The sequence below is a fragment of the Falco punctatus genome (assembly GCF_963210335.1).
Source record: "Falco punctatus genome assembly, chromosome: 3".
Lineage (NCBI taxonomy): Eukaryota > Metazoa > Chordata > Aves > Falconiformes > Falconidae > Falco > Falco punctatus.
The window spans coordinates 108,454,618-108,474,655 of NC_137582.1; the positions used below are offsets into that span (position 1 = coordinate 108,454,618).

The 20,038-nt window shown below is 49.3% G+C and overlaps 2 protein-coding genes across 17 annotated transcripts in view; one reads left to right on the top strand and one right to left on the bottom strand.

Annotated features, from left to right (window-relative positions):
* The window catches only part of ACAP3 (ArfGAP with coiled-coil, ankyrin repeat and PH domains 3), a 95,423-nt gene that overhangs the window by 46,951 nt on the left and 28,434 nt on the right, over positions 1–20,038 (top strand). For all 8 annotated transcript variants that reach the window (XM_080379686.1, XM_080379685.1, XM_080379684.1 and 5 more), the window contains exons 5-6: positions 13,241–13,299; positions 16,948–17,131. In XM_080379686.1, the coding sequence (XP_080235812.1) occupies positions 13,241–13,299; positions 16,948–17,131 (243 nt within the window). The remainder of the gene's footprint in view (positions 1–13,240; positions 13,300–16,947; positions 17,132–20,038) is intronic.
* LOC308060684 (uncharacterized protein) lies at positions 8–13,234 on the bottom strand. Of its 9 annotated transcripts, none has more exons than XM_080379709.1 (4): positions 7,977–13,234; positions 7,824–7,939; positions 7,555–7,701; positions 8–7,517 (listed from the first exon to the last, which is right to left on the bottom strand). In XM_080379709.1, exons 1-4 carry the CDS (start codon positions 8,213–8,215, stop codon positions 7,093–7,095), a joined length of 927 nt encoding a protein of 308 aa, XP_080235835.1. In that variant the 5' UTR covers positions 8,216–13,234; the 3' UTR covers positions 8–7,092. The 9 variants fall into 9 exon arrangements, with proteins under 9 accessions (XP_080235835.1, XP_080235834.1, XP_080235832.1 ...); XM_080379708.1 differs by having other exon boundaries at positions 7,598–7,658; positions 7,720–7,939; XM_080379706.1 differs by having other exon boundaries at positions 7,555–7,903; positions 7,940–13,234.

Here is a 20,038-nt window from a genome sequence, read left to right on the forward strand (position 1 = left end):
GTAAGATGCCTCTTCCTCTTGTCTTTTTGTGTGCTGATGGCAACTTCTTTCTCGAAGCACTGATTAAAGGTCTCCGGTCTTTGGCTTACTTGCCACTGCACGAAGGTGGGGTCCGTGGATGGACTGTCTCTTGGGTTCCAGTACCTGCACATCGCGTAGCCAAGAGAGCAGCAAAGGGCTGCAGGTTATTGTTGCCTGTTGCAACAGTATTGAACTGTATGAGCTGTGAGTGTGTACTCACCGTGATCAGCCCTGATGCATCATGTGTGCTAGGAAATGGGATTTCCACAGGCTTACAGAGGAGGTACCACTCGGTGAAAGGGTGTGTACTGTTGCATGGGTGCCTTTTGGCTCATTTCAGAGCAGAGATGTACAAGAAGTGTGTAGAAGGATGAGGTTAGAGACCTCTTCATCAGAGGAAGAGGAGAGCTCATGAAGGTCACGCACTCCAGATGCCTTGTTCTTCTTTTTGGATAACGCAGGTTTTTGTAGGGAGGGCAGACAGGGTCCTGAGGCGCCCTGACAACTCAGACCCTGGCTGTTAACAGCCTGCATGTATAACCTTGTTGCTGCAGATGTGAAATACCTCTGAAGCTTGGCATTCAAATCTGTGATGTTCGGACACCAGCAAGGCTGTGAGTGAATCAAACTGGCCGGACTGCTGTGGTCAGCTGATGCTGGGAGAAGACTCAGTGAGTTGTGTGCAGCTCTGTGTTTAAGGCTAACACAGGACATATTAACAGTACAATGAGATGAAAGGAGGGAAATGCCCAGACAATGGCTATTCTGCTGAGCTGCCGTGTCTCATTAACAGAGCCCAAGGGGTTAGAATCTGCCCTTTCTCCATCCCAAACATCCCAGCCATGGCATCTGTAAACCTCGTAGAAGAATAAGGTGCTTCGTGCTTGGTGGCTCCGTGCCAGACCCACAGTTTTAAGTCTGTAACTCAGGAGCTTAAAGCACAAGTGCTTTGAAGTGAAGGAAGCTTCAGAGTGTCAGCACTGGACTGACCCACTTTTATACCATGAAGCCCCTGTCAAAGTACATTAGGCGCGATGCTTGCTTTTGGGACGCAAGTTAGCCACATGCAGCTGGAGAAGAGGCTGCATCAAGTCCATTTAATTATTTCATGAAGCAGATGGGATGACTGTTTCCTAGTAAAAAATGTCAGGGAAAAGAGGTATTGCACACACAGCTCTCCTAGGACTGTTAGTAGTTGGGAACAGACAGCTGTACAGCGATGTTGTTGGTGGGGAGAGAGTGAATGAAACAAGCGTGAGCAGCAGAGAAAAGGTGTGTTTGTTTCGAAGCAGAGAAAGTCAAACCCTGATTGTCTGATGCTGCTCAAATTCCCTCAGCAATTGGAAGGCCTTTCTGCCAAGGAGCATATGAACCCTTGAGAAGCTACCCCTCCATCCCAGGGCTCACATCACAGCTGCACTGATAGGGGCTGGGCTGAGGAGTGCGTGCAGCCCAGCTGTGAGGAAGCAGTCCCAGCCAGAAACCTCTAGATGCAGAATTCTGTCCGCAAGCTCTGCTGCGCCAGCTGTGCAGCTTCCCCTGGATCCCCGCTCCCTGCCAAAAGTGCCACTTCTGGGATTGCTCTTGCCTCAGCCAACTCATCAGCAGCAGGACCCTTCCCAGAGCCGTCACATTCCCAGCTGATGTGGTCTAACCCTTCCCCTGCACCCCACCCCGGTCAGCAGGGCTGAGCTCCCCGCTACGTGTGACTCCGTGTGACTCGGGGCTTCTCAAAGCATGTGCAAGGGGAGACAGTGCTTAAATCCTCCCTCCCCTCAGCCCTGGGAGAGCACCCTCCTCCCTTGGTGCACAGCAGCATGAGTCCCTCTCCAGGAAAAGGCTTGGGAATGACTGCTGCATCCCGAGCCCGCTCCGGCGGCTGTTCATTTCGCTGAGTTATTTTTAGTGCCTTCTGCTGTCTCCTTTGTGTGTGCCTCTGCGTGTGCGTGTATGTGTATCTTGGCTCGTCGGTGTCTGAGGATCTCAGCTATGAAACAGTTGTCAGTGCTTACTCTAGGAATGCGGCCAGGACAGTATGTACAACTGGAACAAGTTAAAAAGAAGGGAAAATATCCCCAAAAGATCGGTTGGAAAAGCTTGTTCTATAGTTTTATTGCTAAAGTACGGGGCCCAGTGATGTCCTGATTCTAGTTCAGCAAAATCCAAGCATAAAACCTGCTTGAATGTAAATGAACACACTGAGCTCCAGAGCATTCCCACCTTCCTTTTAATGCACAAGGAGGAAAAAAAATCATTCAACGCAACTTTAGAGGACAGATGACAAAAGAGAGAGTTGAGTTCAGAAGAGCTGGAATCAGTGTTCTCTGCCTTTTTTTTTTTTTTTTTCTCTTAACCACATGCATTTGGGCTAATGACTTACTCATGTCAAAGCATGCATAGAAGTTAGAAACCTCCATACCTTTATGGATCTGGACTATTGTACATTTATGTCTCAGCTTCCATATCTGCAAAAAGCATTTCAAGCGCATTCCTGTCTCTGAGGGGCTATTGGGAGGACACACAGGCTTAACAACTAACAGAAGCTCTGCTAATTCATTGCCAGGTAAATACCAGGATTGTCCAAAAGATGAATCAATACCCCAGGTAGTAGAATTTTTGCCCAAACTGTAGAAAGGGATGAAACCAAGGAAAGGCAGACAGGCAGAGGGAAAAGAGGACAGTTTTAATACTGTGAGATTAAAGGTGCTGGGATTCAAATTCTCTTCAGCCACACAAATTACACTGTTATAACTGGAAACACTGTTGGACTCCTGTCTGATAATGAAATTTGTAAGACATATTGAGAGAGAGCAGCACTGCTCCATGGGGAACAGTGCAGAGGATTTCAACCACAGTCCACAGGCTGCTTCAGCTAACGGTGCAGGGAGCAATTCTGCAGTCCCTTCCCTGTTCAGATCTGTGCTTCTTGCTTTGGCTCGGGGAGAGAAAGGAAAGCAATGAAATTATAAAGCTGTGGGACCATTGCAGAACCAAGTGGAGCGGTGCAGAAAGTGCTCACGCCTTAGGGGTGAGTTGCCACTTCGGAGGCTGGTGTCCCTCAGGAGTTCCTTTAGCCTGAGCAGTTTCTTGACCTTTTCCAGCCAGCAGAGAGAGGCAGTCCTGCCACCCCTCTTCTCTTCTCTCCATTTTTAACATTTTCCAGCACCCTTGTCATCCCTCCCTAGTGTGGCTCAGGGTCACACACACTGGGCTGCGTCCAGACTAGCCGGGTTTTTTAGCTTAGTTAAAGCCATTTCACGATGCAACCACACAAAGACAGGGAACTCTTGACTGCAGTGCTGGCTTGTGCCAGCTGAAAAGGTTCATGAAGCTGTGGTCCGAGGCTTCTCAGCTGTGCTCCGGAGGTGACTGCCTCTCCCCGTTAGGTATTGAAGAAGCTTGGGCTCCTGGCTGTGGCCGGTTGTGGTGACTGCTCAACCTGGCTTGCTTGGGCAGCTCTTTTGCTGGGGATGGCTTTGTAGGGGAGACAAGAGAGGTTAGATGGCTCAAATGAACCAATGTAGGTAATTATGATTGAGTAAGAGGTCAAGGGACTAATGGCTCTAGCTGGTTGTGTGATTTGGCTAGTGAGCTGGAATAGCACTGCCCTGGCAGCTCCAGAGGATGTATTTCCCTAACGTGCCAACTGCTTAGCTGGGATGCTGATTTTGCTTGCTGCCTAGGGAAAATGGCCTTCCAGTGTCTTGGGAAATTGGCTTCCTAGGATGTTCTGTTCAGAAACGTATGCTTAGTGGCTTGAAAAAGAGCTTCCTACTGATGTTACAATGCTGACCTCTTGAGGCATCACTGCAGCTGCAGATGTTGACAGCAGCATCAGCAGAAAAGCCAAGGTCCTGCTGGCTGCCATGTCACCTCAGGATCAGATTCGAGGCAGGATGCTGTGCATGTATTCCTCTTGGTGACTGTACCGTGTCTCGATGAATATTGCATTCTGCTTCAGGGGGCTGTCATTCCTCTCTCCTAGCAATCATGGCAGTGTGTAGGTCCACAGAATTCCTGTACTCATCTTTTCTAACAGCAGTTCAGTGTCCTGATCTCAGTTGTACTGTTGCTACATTAGGTATCTAAGGGTTAAGGCATCCTAGACCTAAAATTTCAGTTTGTGCAGGGGGAAAATACCCGATGAGAAATGATTGTGACTCCTGCCTGTGTTCCAAAAGCAAAATGCCCCACTTTTCCTTATGGACTCTAGTCTTGCAGTTGTCAGTTGTGCTACGAATTTAAAAGCATCAGCTGTTACCTCTAATACTTGTAAAGGTACAGTGTTTAGGGTAATTGGCTCTTTACCAAACACACGCAGGGCAGAGGTGCAGGGTCTCAGAGGTATTTCGTACTCCCAGTACCACTGGACTCAGTGAAACAGAGGCACCTGGACAACTTTGCAGTGTTAGCTTGCACTTCCCAAGTGAAAATGAAATCTTACTCGTGAAAAATTCCTTGTGCCTGAGATCCTGAGGAAGTAGGGGGTCATCTCCTCACTGTGTAAACACTGCAGTATGCCAGAGCACTTCCCTCCAACAAATGTTGTGGTCTGCCCCATTATTTGTACTGTTCTGTTCTGTCGTTCCCCTACCTGTGGCCAGGAGCCTGTGCCAAAACCCAGAATGGGCTGATATTCTGCAGAAACTTCTAAAAGAAACGCTGCAGCCTTTGCAGCACGGGGCCCATCTGAAGCATCTCATCAGGGGAGCTTCCCTGCACTGGTTAGAGGCTGCAGGGTGGCAAGCCTTGTTGCAGTCTACTGGTCTGATTGTGCTGCAACAGGGAACAAGTTTCCAGTGACCTCTGAGCAGTGGGTGGCAGACAGGGATGCCTGAGCCTTGCACAGCTCACCAGAGTGAACCATTCCATTTCACAGGAGCCTGAGTGGCATGAACTGGAATTTTGCTCGCAGACCTGAAGTCTCCCCTGTGACCCCCCCTCCTCACTACATACCACACTGGAGTAATAAATTTTGACTGTGGCTTGCCAAAGTACTCTTCTGTGCTGGAAACACTCCTTGCTTGTCTGCAGACAGATGCTGTGCTGGCAGCTCCAAAACCTGTGTGGTTTTTGCCTCCTTCCTTCCTCCTTATCACCCTCCCTAAAACAAGAAACAGATTGAAAGGCATAGCAATCTGCCAGGCCGTCATATGTGAGAAAACCACCTTTCCTGCTTTTTACAGAATCTGATGAATGTAAGTGCAGGAGTGTAACAAGGTTTCCTCACGGATAAAGGAGTGTAAAGTTGCCATTGGTTCTGGAGAGGTAGCTGATAATTATGGGCTATTGGATTTATACTATAATGCTAGGCAGTGGTGTTTGGAATTACAGAAGTGCAAAAGCTCACGTATTTTTTTAACCCCGTTGCCAAAGACTGTTAAACCCTAGACTTGAAGTGGATTTTATTCCTGCAAAATTCTGATTAGGTCAGAGTTCCCTGCCCTGCTTTTAGGTGCAGTTTTTTGTAGTGCAGTCACGTATCTAATCAGCTCTTGTGAAGGCAGGGTAATCCTCTCCATGGACTTCTAAAGCTGACACAACTGGATACGCTCCATGCCAGCTTCTTGGTGCTGACTAGCTGTCCAGATTGAGTGATGTACAACTTATAGATAGTTCAAAGCTGTCAGCACCCATTTCCAAGGGACAGCTTCCTCTCCAAGGAAGGAGAGACTCCAGGTTATACAAGAGTGGGAGGCAGTGAATATGGGGATGCAATAACCCCTGGCTCTGTCAAAGAATGGCGAACAGTTTTCCCACCAGCCTGTTGCCCTTGGAAAGAAACACCAGGATCTGCAGCACAGCCTTGTCACATTCACACGTCAAGGCTCTTTCCCAAGCATGCAGTTCCCTCTGTGCGATCAGGAAGATAAGTGGAAGCATGCAAGTGGAAGTGCTGTTGTGACAGGGTTGCTCTGGCTCGAGCCCATTAAGTGCATCTTCAGCAGCACCCAGTACCTGCAGCTCAGGAGATGTAACATTAACATTGCCCTCATCAGCCCTACTCCAGGCAGCGCTGTGTTGAGCTTCCTTAAGTCTTAAGCTTTCCTGTCTGCCGTAAATCACTGTAGCTACATCACAGGAATCCTCCAGCAGGAGCAGCAGCAGCTTGCAGGGGAGATGTAGCTATGCCGAGCGAGCCAGGAAGCGTTTCCTGCTGACAAGAAGAAAAACCACCCAAGCTGTGATGAGTCAGTGAGGCAGATGGCAGATGTGGTGGGTGGAGGGTAGTGGTGGAGTTCAGGGGGATGGAAGAAGAAAGCGAAAGCGGAGAGTGCTTCCACGCTGCCTAGTCTCCACAGGGCTGGGTGGACCACCTGCATTTTCTGACAGAGCTTGGGAAGGGTCCAGGTGCATCGGGCTACCCCAGCAAGGGGCATCATTTGTGGATGCAGAACTACCATCTGGCAGGGGAGGTGCTTTCTGTCATCCCGTGGCTTCACGGGTTTTGCCGTTGTGTCCTAGTGCAATGACATTAGAGTGGTCTAAAAGACTTAAGGGAGCTGCTGCCCTTGCGGTTTGATACCGGTCCAGCTCAGTGCTGCATTCTGCCTTTCAGGAAGACTAGGTTTTTGTCAGTTCCCAGAATATCTGCTCTCCAGTTAGGGGCGACGATCCGCTTCAATAATATGTAAGGGGCAGGAACAAATGTCCTTTAATCTAAGCACAAACTGGAGCTCTTGAGCTTTTTGTGCGACTCGGCATCAGCTTGGTTCCCAAGTTAGGATGTGCTGACATCCAACGTGTAGTAGAAGTAGTGTTGTCAGCTTGTTTTCCAGATCCTCAAGTGAGCTGTATTACAAAGGCATCACGGGTGGAATGCCATTCGTGGGTGCCATTTATCTGGCGGGCCATTCCTCAGGAGATGTAGGACCAAATCATATAGCCAGGCAGGAATAAAAGTCATTTAAGCATCTCCTGCCAAACAAAGGATGCTTGAATTCTGGCTGGCCCTCCTGCCCCTTAGGTTATTATAATCAGGTAGGAGCTGCAGTGAAAGAGAAGTAAACTGTAGGAATATGGAAGCAGGGAAAAATGTACAGTGTGCTGTCAGTGTTGTATTTTATTTTGTTATTTGAGCAGCTGAAGCGGTGTTTCCGTGCTCTTTCCAAAGCTCTGCCAGGCACACCCTAACAGCAGCTTGCTTAGACATGCCGTAGGACAAGTAAGCACCCAGGTCTCGGAGAAACCCCTTTGCCACCCTGCAGCAGGACAGGGCGCTGGGGAGGCGAGGAGGAGGGGCCAGGGCAGGCTGCCAAAGGCACTGCGGTCCCACCAGTGGCAGAATGGGTGGTCTCTGGGGAGCAGGGTGTCTGACAGGGGGTCACGTGGAGATTGTGGGTTTGTTACGGGGTCACTTCTGATCCCCAGCAGATGCAGAGAGAGAGCTGACAGGGCAGCCTGTACCTGAGCAAGCAGTACTTGGGTGGACAGCCTGTACCTGTACCTGTACCTGTACCTGTACCTGTACCTGGGCAGGCAGCCTGTGCCTGTACCTGTACCTGCACCTGTACCTGGGCAGGCAGCCTGTACGTGTACCTGTATGTGCACCTGTACCTGGGCAGGCAGCCTGTACGTGTACCTGTATGTGTACCTGTACCTGGGAAGGCAGCCTGTACCTGTACCTGCACCTGTACCTGTACTTGTACCTGCACCTGTACCGGGGCAGGCAGCCTGTGCCTGTACCTGTACCTGCACCTGTACTTGTTCCTGCAGCTGTACCTGGGCAGGCAGCCTGTACCTGTGCCTGCACCTGCACCTGCACCTGTACCTGTACCTGGGCAGGCAGCCTGTACCTGTACCTGTACCTGTACCTGGGCAGGCAGCCTGTACCTGTACCTGTACCTGTACCTGTACCTGTACCTGTACCTGGGCAGGCAGCCTGTACCTGTACCTGTACCTGTACCTGTACCTGTACCTGTACCTGTACCTGTACCTGGGCAGGCAGCCTGTACCTGTACCTGTACCTGTGTACCTGGGCAGGTGGCCCTGCCAGCCTGGCTGTAGCTGCCTCCGTCTCGCAGCCACACTGTGGGAGACTGCTGATGGGACAGCATTCCCAAGACTGGCTGAGAGGATCAGGCTCTGATTCCCAGACCACCAACCAACCAATGCTCATTGAAATGCAACACAAACCAATCCCCCAGACTGTTCCAGGGGACGTCGGTGAGAACGGGGCCTCCAGACTGGCCATGAGGGAGGTAAGTGTGGAGCAGTGACTCACCCAGCTCGTGACCGCTGTGGCCGGGGTGGTGAATCGAGGAGCTGGGGAAGGGAGAGCTGCCCTTGGCCATGTGTCAGGCAGCTGCACGGAAGCTCCACACCCTGCGTCTCATCATCTGGGGCCAGCTGTTGCAGGAGAAGGGCTGACTCCCTTTGTGATCTTGAGCTCATCTTGGGCTATGGCTCTCTAGTAGACCTTAACAGCCTGGACCAGCTTCACTGCCGCCTCCACCCATACCCTCCAGCCCCGGGCACTCCGTTGAAGCTCTGCCTGAGGCCTTCAGCCTTGGTTTGAGCTGTGCTGTAGGAGCACAGGTCTCCAGCTCAGCCATACCCAGCCATGCACCCTGGTGATCCCGACTTAGAAACTGATTTTTCCAGCATGATGCTGGACCTGCCTTGTTAGGGATCTGCCTGGCAATCTCTGGGCCTGACCCTGATACGTGGACTGACGTCCCAGCCTGGCCTTGGACGTGATTCATCACCACAGACTTCACTGATGATCTTGGTGGAATATGGCCACCATCTCTGAACCTGCCCTTCTTTTTTGGTGGGGTGGAACCTTGGCTCGTGAAGCCCCTGCCCTGCGTTATTCCTCTTCAGCTCCTGGTCCAACGGCCTCTGCTGCTCCCTGATGAATTCCCACCACAGATGCACCTTTAATCTCTGCTCAAGCACTGCTCCCATGAGCAGCTGTGGTGTCCTACTTCTGAGCTCCATGCGTGTAAGTGCTGAGAGCAGCAGTTCACAGCCAGGCAATTTCACTTCTTTTTTAGCTTCTACTTTGCTTTGCAGCCTGGTGGGTTCTCTACTCTTCTCTTGTAAGTGCTGGAGGGGGTCATGTGGGAGTGCTGCAGCAGTGGCATCTCTTTGGATCTCTGATGTATCTTGGGCTTGCAGTTCAAGGAATAACATCCTGGGCCGCTGAACTTGCTTTATTTCGTAGGGAAATTCCTAAGCCCCCTGTCAAACGTGGGTTTGGGTTGATGCAGCTGCCTCGGAAGCCCATGCTGGGAAAGTGAAATACAGGATCTAGCCTTTTGCTGCTGTTGGGTGAGAGCTGCGTTAACTCCCTTCTATCATGCTGACCCTCCTCAGGCCAGATGTGGGTGAGTCATAGGCAGGACTTCCCATGTCTTGGTGCAAGCTAAGAGCGAGGGTGGGGTGATATTTGGTCTGGAAAATCTTAAAATGAATTATTTGTTCCAAGTATGTCTGGGAAAGGAGGAAAAGCCAAGGGATGAGTTTTTATTTGAAACTCTACCTCTTAAAGCTTTATTTATTTTGCGTTGAAAATTGAATGGAGGACACACTTGAAAATATTCCCCTGGTGATCTTGCCTGGCAAAATTAATGAAAAAGTAATAAAAATAATGCTGGTATCATAGGATGCTTCTCAGGGAAAAGCATTTTCATTACCTGATATCCTCTCAAAACCACTTGGCGTTCCCTGCCCCAGGCTTGCACTATATAAATCAGTTCAGGCTGGAAGGAAGGGCACCATCAGAGTGCTGTGGGGCTCAGTGCATGGATAACCAGAGCAGGGGAGAGGAGTATGGATAGAGCAGGAGATGGAGGTATACATATATATGCATATATATATATATATATATATATATATGGCCTGTTTTCCTCATTTGTGCAGATTCCTGTTCTGATACAGATCCTTTCACATTAAAATTCCACATGGAAAGGTCCTTGTACCACAGGCATAGGAATACTGCTCATGATCACCGCGAGATCACCCTCTCAGCAAACAGCTTCAGTAAGGAGCAGTTTTATGAGCTCTGGTTTTTAGACCTGGACTGGATCCTTGGTTAATTCTTCCTAGGCAGCCGGAGAACAAGCCCATGCTTTGCCAAGCATCGCACGGATGCCTGGCAGCACCGTGCTGGGAGAGTGCCTCCCTGCTAGAGGCAGATACCTTCTGTAGATGCTTCACTTGCCCTGTTCAAAGCATCTGATTATTTTTTTTTTTCCAGCTAGGCACTGGTGAGCAGAACCTTTCTTGCTTCCACAAAAGCGAGGGCAGTATCCTACTTCCAGGGTGATCTGCCTGGTCTGGTACCTTTCTCCGTTTTTCCTGTGAACCTGGGTGCTCAGCAGATTTTTGCTTGCTTCTTTCAATGCAGTACTTGAAGGCACCAGCTAGGAGATGGTTTTTCCAGGCAGGAATGGTAAGGTGGAGGTAGGTGCCCCACACTAGCACTGCCTGGTGTGGTATCTGCTTGTCATCACCCAACAGGGAGCAGCCTGCATTTCTGTGGAGCTCTTCAATCACACCGGTGCCTGTCCGTGTTGTAGCTTTGTGTAGCCCAGATTTGCTACTTATCAAGCTGAGGAAGCCCTGTTCCTGAGCTGTGTGGTTTGATTTTTATGTACCCTGCAATCCATTCTTCCCCAGAACGTCCCAGAGTACTTGTCTGCAGTGCTGAGTGTGACCTGATAGTGTCCCTTCCTTTCCCTGATCCTTAAATCCTTAATTACTGGCGGAAGCCAGTAATGGAAACCTGCCAGGTGTAGGTGCAGGTGGGAAGCAGATGGCTTTCTTGCTGCTTGCCTATCCCCGCATGGTATCACGAGTGCAGGGAAACACTGTCCATGCCCAAACATCACTTGGGGAAGCTGCTCCTTGGAAAAAGTTGCAGCCCAATGCCTCTTGGACTGCTGTTGGAGAGAGTGACTGGATGCCAAGAGCAGTAAATAATTTACACTGGTAAAAACACAAAGCTGGGTGGTCTTGGGGTTTTCTTTCTTCCCCCCTTGCTTTGCATCTGTTCATATTTAGACGCCGTTCGTGGCTGTTTATACTCAGCTAGTCCTGGCATGTTTCTTGCTCTGTCCTTGGCTGCAGCGATACACACAATGAACGCGTTCGAGGCTCTGCAGCCAGCGCTGCCGCGTCCTTGCAGGGTGCTTGGCATTCTGTTTGGAGCAGTACACCTGTGCAGCGTCCAAAGCATGACTGGCTTATCTCCTAGCAGGAGATCTTCGGTAGGGAGGACATCTGTGCCTGTACGAGTCTGTTGGCACTGGAAGGAAGGGTCAGGAAGGAACCGGGGTGTTTTTGCGAGTAGATTACTGTGGGGCATGATGTGTATCCCATGTCAGATCTCTGCAGTGCCTGCCAGGATCTTAGTGTCATGGACAGAGTACTGCTCAGGCTGGGAATCCTAACCATGCTATAGTGAGAGGAAGCAGTTTTAGTTTTGTTCTTGTATCTCACTATCCGCTATTCATAATTGGCAATTAATTAAATCCATCTTCCCCCAGCCAAGTTTGTTTTGCCTGTGATGGTGACTTGTGAGCGATGTCCCTGTACTTATCTCAACCCATGAGCTTTTTCATCTGATTTTCTCCCCTTGTCTTGCTGAGGAGGCACTGTCTTGCTTGGTGGGCACCTGGCAACCAGGCAAGGTTAACCCACCACCTCCTCACAAAAAGCTGCTGCTTTAGGCAATGCCAGCTCTTTTGCACTGTCAATGTTCTGATGATCAGATGATGTTTCCTGCTTCCTGGAAAAGCTGGGAGACCCAGAGGTGCTCACCGCTTCTGGGTCTTACCTGAACTGTGTAGTGAAGCGGAGAAGGTGGCCAGAGAGGGACAGGAGAGGTGGTGGCTGGGGTGTCAAGGGAAGCTGCCCAGAAAGCTCCCACTGGGAAATCCAGGCTTGCCACAAAGAGGAGGGGAAAAAAGGCAAACTGAAAAAGCTGTTTGTTTTGATCCAAAGGGCTTTGTACAGTCTGCTCGCTGAGAAAAGTTGCCTCAACCGAGTCCTGTGTCTGCCTCTCGCTCCCTGGTTGAGAACAGTCCCTCACACGGTGGGCTCAAAGCCTCCTCCGAAAGGGCTTTTGACGTTTCAGGAGAAAAGGCAAGGCCAATGCTGGACTGGGAAATGATGGTTGAATCCTCAGGAACACAGACACAGTTACCGTTGTGTGTTCCAGGACCTCTCGAGGTGAAATTGGCTGCTCAGGACACAGTATTAAATAGGAGCAAATCAGCCAGGGTTGTTCATGCCGAACAGCTGTAGTGATGCCAGAGCCCAGCACTGTGATATTTCAGGGCATCACTAAGTTTTGGGCCAGTGCCCAGGCCATGTGTTCCTGATGGTGGAATGAAATGGAGCCCCGTCCGTTCTTTGTGGGCCACTTTTGCTGGCTGCCGTGGTGCCAGTGGCTTTTCTCTGTAACCCTGGGATGATATGTACATCCTGCTGCAGTCGCTATGTGGTCCGCAAGCCTCTCCCCATCTGGTCCCTGTTAGCCCAAATGCTGTGTCATCCTGTGAAATACGGAGTTGTTAGTAATCGTGCCCATCAGATGGATGGGAGGAAGCCGAGCAGACACAGCAGTAGGGGGAAAACACCTCTTAAAGATGGGAGGACTGGAGATGAGATGGACAGAGGGTGTAGAGTGATGGGCTTGGGACCATTTATTTGTGAAGCACAGGCAGGAGAGTAAAATTTAAAAGACTTGTAAAAACGAAGCTTCTCTTTATATTGTGTGCTTGGATCTCTCCCCCAAGTTCATCGGTGTGTGTGACATACCTTCAGCGTACATCATCGGTGTGATGTACCATCAGGCTGTGAAGCACCTCCAGGGATCGCTCCCGTTTCTTGCCCGAAGTAGCCTTGAGCTGGCAGTGCCCTCCTCTGGCAAAAGGAGAAATGCGAGGCTGTGGAGAGAGTGAGTAGGGACTGTGAAGGCAGCTGCTCCTACAAACACTCCTCTTAGGAAGGTGTGTTGGTGGCATAGGTCTCAGAGCCCTGGCACAGGCTGTGGAACCTGCAGTGCAGGAATTCTGCTCGGGTAACGGAGTGCTGTAGCTACAGAGAAAAGCTGTTATCCATTATATAGCGATCAAATAACGGACAGCGCTAAGCCCTGGAGTCCCTCACACTGAATCCCCTAGAGAGTGTTCATGGATTTTCTGACTCCTCAATGTTTCCATGTTGCCACGCTGTTTGATATTCTTTTCCCTTTCTTTTCTTTCAGATCCTGTTTGACCAGGCTCAGAGGTCAGTCCGGCAGCAGCTGCACAATTTCGTGAAAGAGTGAGTACTTGTCTTAACCAGGTTGGTCTTCAGCTTCTTGAACTTCCATTGCACCTCTCTATGTGCACTAGAATCAGAACTGCAAGCTTTGCACAACTGCGGAAGCTTGGAGCAGAAGAGGTACTGGAGGGCAGAGGAAAGGATCTGGTTTGTGTGGTGCTGTTGCTGGCACCGTGCTACACTATCATTTGGTTGCTCTGTTGTCAACCAGATGTCTTCATCCTATTGCCAGCTCATAGTTAAAGCTGGACACTGCAGAATCATAGAACAGTTTGAGTTGAACGGGACCTTAGAGATCATCTCGTTCCACGCCCCTGCCACGGGCAGGGACACCTTCCACTAGACCAGGCTGCTCAAAACACCGTCCAGCCTGGCCTTAACACTTCCAGGATGGGGCACCCACAGCTGCTCTGGGCAACCTGTGCCAGTGCCTCACCACCCTCACAGTAAAGAATGTATTCCTAATATCTAATGTAAATCTGCCCTTTTTCAGTTTAATGCCATTTCCCCTTGTCCTATCACTATGTGCCCTTGTAAAAAGTCCCTCTCCAGCTTTCAACGTGAGGCATGCTTCCAGATCAGAGCATTATCCTGAAGTCTGGTGAAGTTCATCTGTGGAGCCGATCCTCTAGGTCAAACACACCCCAGAGTTCAGATCCCCACAGAGCAGGGCCAGCTCTGTGTCGTATGTTGTCTTACAATTGATGCAGAGTTTCCTTTGTGATTTAAAAGCAGTGCATGCTTGCAGAAGGAAGGAACTTTACTGCCCAGTGACTTCGGGGTCCAGCAGAATTACTACATTCTTAGCTCCCTACGGATCACGCTTAGTCACTCCAAATTACAGCAGCCCTTGTCTTCTGGAGTAACCTGAGCATCTGTCTGGGAGGATCATAGAATCACAGAATCATTTAGGTTGGAAAAGACCTTTAAGCCCATCAAGTCCAACCGTTACCCCAGCACTGCCAAGCCCACCTCCAAACCATGTCCCTGAGCGCCGCATCCATGTGGTTTTTAGACACCTCCAGGGATGGTGACTCCACCACCTCCCTGGTTAGCCTGCGCCAGGGCTTCACCACCCTTTCAGTGAAGGAATTTTCCTTAATATCCCATCTAAACCTCCCCTGGTGCAACAGATGACAGACAGGAGAGCCCTTCTTCATGTGGAGGGAGCAGCCGATCATCACTGAGCCTTCAGCTTGGAGCCTGGCCGCTGCTTCAGAGTTACTTGCTAATGGAAAGCAGGTTTACAATGCCCTGGTGTGAGCAATGCAGAATATTGCATCTGAAGGATGTGAACTAGCACGTGGCAGGCTTGAGGTGCAGAAGAGCTGGGAAGTTAATGGGATGGGACCAGCCTGCGCTGAGATCAAGGCTCTCAGCAGGCTGTCCCTGCCATGTTCCTCTGCGTGCCTCTTGTCCCCAGGGCAGGTACCTCGGGTCCCATGTCAGCTGAATATAGGTCAGAGAGGCAACCCAGGGCTTCAGCTAAGCAGGAGCTGGTTGCCATGGGAACTGGTAATTGCCTGTGAATCCCTCAGCAGCTGTGTGGTTTGATGGGGAGGGAGGGGGTCCCTAGCTGACCCCCCCATTCCTCATCCCCATCTTCTTGCCGAGCAGTCACCCTACCCCCACTTTCTCTGTAGTTATTTCTCTGATGAGCTCAGATTTAATCTGCTTAAGGCCGGCAGTCAGAAAGGAGAATTTCACTTTCATTTGGGGTCTGTCATCCTTTCAGCATCTTTGCAACTTCCTCATCTTTTTACACTTGTACTGCTCAACCTCTGCACTTGCAGGCCCTGGTGCCTTGATACTTGCGTTGCTCCCACCCTTGGTTGGAAAATAAATTCCACGCTTGGGACCATTTTGAATAATCCATGTTATTTATTTTTTTTAATTTTTGAATAATCCAGCTAGAGCAAATCTGCGACTTTCTGGCTGAGGATGGGAATAAAGGGACAGGGGGAACTGTGCCCTTGCATGGTGATTTATCCAGATCTGAGGGCAACATTCACCCTCTAACCTGCCCTCCCTGTCTCCCAGCCGTCAAGGTCTTTGCCTGATTTATTTACATGGTACATGCAGGAAGGGTCAGCTTGCCCTGCCCACGCTGCCGGTAGCCAAATGTTCTGTGTCTGCACGTTTCCAAGCCACAGCCCTTGCTGAGTAGGAGGGTTTTTGGAGCTGACTCCTGAGGTTGCAGTCATGCTGCTGCAGCCTGGCTTAGAGCAAAGCTGGGAAATTCCACCGTGGCTCCAAACTCTTGTTCCTTTCCATGGGGGATATGCACAGAAGAGGAAGCTGTTCTCTCCAAAGCTGGATCAAAAGCTCTGTAAAATCCCCACAGCCCTTTGCTGCAAGTGACCCAAAAATGCAAAAAGTGACCCTGTTAATTTTCCTGCGAGTGGAGCTAGATGGCCATGTCACTGGGCAGCCCTGAACACTGAGGGCAACGTGGCAAAGCAATAACCACCACCAGGACAGGAATCCAGCCACCTCCGTGTTAATTTATCCTTGCCGAACCTGTCCCATGGTAGATTCTCTTGGCCAAGGGCTGATCCCTACAGAAGTATATGCAACTTCAAACAGTTTGCCACAGGGCAGAGTTCAGCATTTACTCTCTGACTGTCACGTTCAACTGAAGCTCTTCATCTTCCCTAGGGCAAAGAATAAGTGGGCGCTACTATTTACTAACAGTTTTTAACTACCTTCAGTTATAACAGTTTATAATTGAGGTAAACAGAGCTCCCCTGGACAGAAGATAAGTGTGTTGCAGCTGCTGTAAAGCAGCATTGTTATTGCCAGCTCCTGAGGAACCAAGGCCACTTTTAAGAGCTGAGCTTCAGGAATTGATGTGTTCAGTTCTTTGTGGTCATGCAACTTAAGTTGAGTCCTGCCTGAATGGTACCTGCTATTATTTAAAAAAAAAAAAAAGATAAAACAAACTGAAAAAAATAAGTCTACCACTTGCTCTGTCTTTGTAGCCTCCCCTCTGCCCCTGCAGAGCAGACCCCTGATCTCATGTGAGGTCTCTAGGCATAAAAACCCTTCGACAGTTCATACTGTGAATGCATTTATTTCCCAATGCAAATGTTAATAAATGTGCCTATTATACAAGGGGAAAAGAATAGTCAAATGCCTGGATTTTACAGTCAGACAAGGCAGAATCAGGTAGAGATGCACATGAATGGCCTGGGTGCCCCAGTTGAATGCCCTGTCCTGAATTTGAAAAGTAACTGGTTTTATTCTTTTCACTAAGTGAAATGTGAAACTTGTATTTTCACAGGTAAGTTCCGAAATGTACTGCTCCCCACTTACTCTGAGGACAATTGTGGGCTATCTTTAGGGCTGGATGCCATCTGGCCCGGCTTTCTGGATGCTGTCCTTGGAGAATTTCCTTCAGGCTTTGAAGGCAGTATGCAAGGTTCAATATAATTCCTTACCAGCTGTCTCTGGAGTTAATCTGGAGTCTGTCCAGCTGGACACGGTGGAGCTTGGTGGGGTGGGCTAGGATCCCAGTGGCCTCTGGAGCAGGATCTCTGAGAGATCATAGTGTACCTGGTTGCACCTCTCCATCCTCTGCTGGTATCAGCAATATTCTGGCTGCTTGGTAATGATGATTCTCACCATCTCCTCTTCTTTGTGTTCCAGTGATGTCCGGAAATTCAAGGAAACCAAGAAGCAGTTTGACAAGGTGCGAGAAGACATGGAGATTTCACTAGTGAAGAACGCCCAGGCACCTCGGCACAAGCCCCATGAAGTGGAAGAGGCCACAGGCACCTTGACCATAACAAGAAAGTGTTTCCGCCACCTGGCCCTGGACTATGTGTTGCAGGTTGGTGTCTGTGCCCCAGCTCTGACTGGATCTCCCAGCGCGGAACGAGACATCACGAGCAAATTGCTAAATAATGTGCTGTAGGAAATGAAGAAGTTGAGGGATGAGCGGGGGCAAGTAGGTTTTTACCACCAGGTTCCAAAGGGTACTGGATTATTAATCCATTGGACATCTTTCTCTCTGCCCCCTGAGGCAGGGAGTGCTTAGTCCTGTTGTGTGATGGAGCATGAAACCACCAAGGTTTGCTGTAGTTCTCGGCGTGGGTGTAGGGGTGCGGCTGTGCACCCATGCCTAGCTCAGCAAAGCCCCATGCTGCTGTAGGTCCCAGGGTTCTTTGAGCTGCCTTTTGGCATAATCCAGCCTGTCTGTATGGAAGGGTAGGCTGTGCTGGGATGAGAGGACCTTCCCTGGTGGGGCTGAGGTCTGTAGCTGATCACATCTGCTTGAAATAGTCAGAGACTGTCAATGTAAGTGGTGTAAGAGAGTGGAGGTGCCTCCCCAAATCCTTAGCTGCTTTGATCTTTGTAACTCTCCCAAGAGTCTGGTAAAACAGGGTCATGAAACTACTGAAAGTGAGAGACAGAACGCAATGCTGTCAAGTGTTCTCTGCAAATCACTGTCTGCCCCTACGTGTCCTGAAGGGCAAAGGTCTGGATCTGTGTGCACATGTAAACATCCATGTGTGTGTACCTGTGTCCGTGCCTGAAACTCCAGAGGGATGTGTGTGCATGTGCAAATACCCATCTGGGTGGATGTATGTGTGTACATGTACATATGTGCATGGTGCGTAGCTACATATGTTGTGACAGTGGCAATTCTAGCTGAGTGGAAGGCAAAACAGTTTTCAGAATTAACGCAGCGCTGAAGAGGGACCCAGAGAGATTCACAGTCAACAGGACCAGGCTCTGAGCCACTTCGTCTAACTTTGAAGTCAGGCTTGCTTTGCTCAGGCGGTTGGGCAGATAACTTCTGCAGGTCCCTTCCAACCTGCGTTACGCTGCGTCTGTGTGGGAATGTGTGCTTAGCTGTGTTTACACCTGTGCATGGCACTGACGTGACTCTTCAGGTCTGTGACATGTTCTCCTTCCTAAAAATGCTGTGGCATTCCTGAAAAGGGAGATTTTAATCATTTTTTTTTCAGTAGGAGTAATTAAACACACTGCCTTAGGCTGCATTCTCTTCCCAGAGGGACATTCCCTGTGGGAACGCTCACTTGGTGCCCCCAGGATGGTCAAAGATCGTTCTTTGAATCATTCATAGGCTTCATGTCAGGTCTGTCCTTTCAAGCAATAGGTGTATCAAGCAGCCAGAGTCACTGTTAATATTGATCCCTGTGTGTCTCCACTAGCTGTCACTCCTGTAGCACTGATCTAAGGCCATCTGCCAACATGTTGTGTCTGACCATGAGGCAGTCTCTGAAGTCCCATGCTCTGGCAGCCGCGGATGGAAAGGCAATGCTTTCCCCTTGGAGTATAAATCATGCATGTCGTTGATCCTCCTTTAGGATTGAATTTTTTTGCATTTAGGATTTAGATATGGATGCAACTGTGTTTGTTGGCAGGGTCATGCTACGGTTAGCTCCCTCTGTCTCTTCCCCTGAGGAAGAGGAAGAATTCCTTGACCGTGCTGATCCAATGCTGGGGAGGTTTCCCTGCTGGTCCACTGCAAACTACCAGACTAAACCCATCAGTTTTAAAATGCATAGACATGAACTTGTCCAGGTACCCTTTGGTATTTAATTAAGGATATAGTGATGAGAGTTATCATTTTATTCTTTTATATCTGTAATATGTAGCATATTTCCATTATTACAGTGACTGGTTTATGGCTATACATGGCCCGGAGGAGTTACTGCTGTGGAGTGAAACTGTTGCTATAAAGCAGCACTACTAGTTTCAGGGTTTTGGGTTTTTTTGGTTTTGTTTTTTTTTTTTTTTTTTAAGGAGGTCTCTAGGAGGTTGGGGGTATACCTGAACTACTTTGTCTCCCCTCCTGTGTTGCTGGAGCTGATGACCACGTTGCCTAGTACACAGTCAGGAGGTGGATCACGGTGTGCCTCGTGGATGCTGTTCCTTTAGCAAAGTGTTTCTGAACAAACGGGTGCTGCATTTCTAAATGAGTTATTAACACACTGGAACCAGTTTGCTGTCATGCTAATGCATTATTTGTGACACTGACAGCTGAAGCCCCATCGAAACCTTCTGCTGCTTTTGACAGTTTCTTCAGCGCTAATTGCAGCACTTGTGAGACTTCCCGGTGTAACTCGTGGAATCTATGGGCAAGCTATTGTAACTATGTGCTATTAATTTTTTTTTTCCTTTTGAAATTATATTCTCCTGGCCGGTGCTCAGGCCTTACATAAAATTTTTAAATTATTTTTAATTCTTAAGGATATTTTTCACTTCCAGATCCATGGCCCTGTATCAGAGAAATGTACTAGGTCTCTCAGAGTTTGCCTTTGTCCCCAGTTAAAGAGGATATGCAATAGTTTTATCTTCATGCCCAAGAGATGCTGATGGCTGTAGTTTCACTGGTAGAGTAATGAACATTAGAAACAGATACTACCTTTCTTGTTCTTCCTACATACCTCATAATACTGAATTATTCCAGTCTTCCTGTTCTTCCTTTCAGAGTAAAGATTGCTGTTGACTCCAAAACTGCGTGATTGTGGGGGGCAGGGGTCAGCACTCACTTTCCCAGTGGCATAGAACAATACTGGAGAGAAAGAACTGGGATGTAGCACCTTGCTGTATTGTGCCCAAGGTTTTATGGCAGGGATTTTAGGTGGGACTTCCCTGATCAAAGATGCAGGCAGTGAACTGTGAGGAGTCAAAGACGAGCTTCTACAGCCACTCTGCTAAGCACCTGCTGGAGAGCTCAAGGGATGTCCAGGCTTTCCCCTCATCA

Excerpts from the sequence above, each read along its gene's own strand:
- LOC308060684 (XM_080379703.1), bottom strand. The coding sequence starts at position 8,215 with ATGGCCAGTCTGGAGGCCCCGTTCTCACCGACGTCCCCTGGAACAGTC. Across the intron at positions 7,940-7,976 it reads GTACACAGGTACAGGTACAG|GTACAGGTACAGGTACAGGT; the intron begins GTACAGGCTGCC and ends GTACAGGTACAG.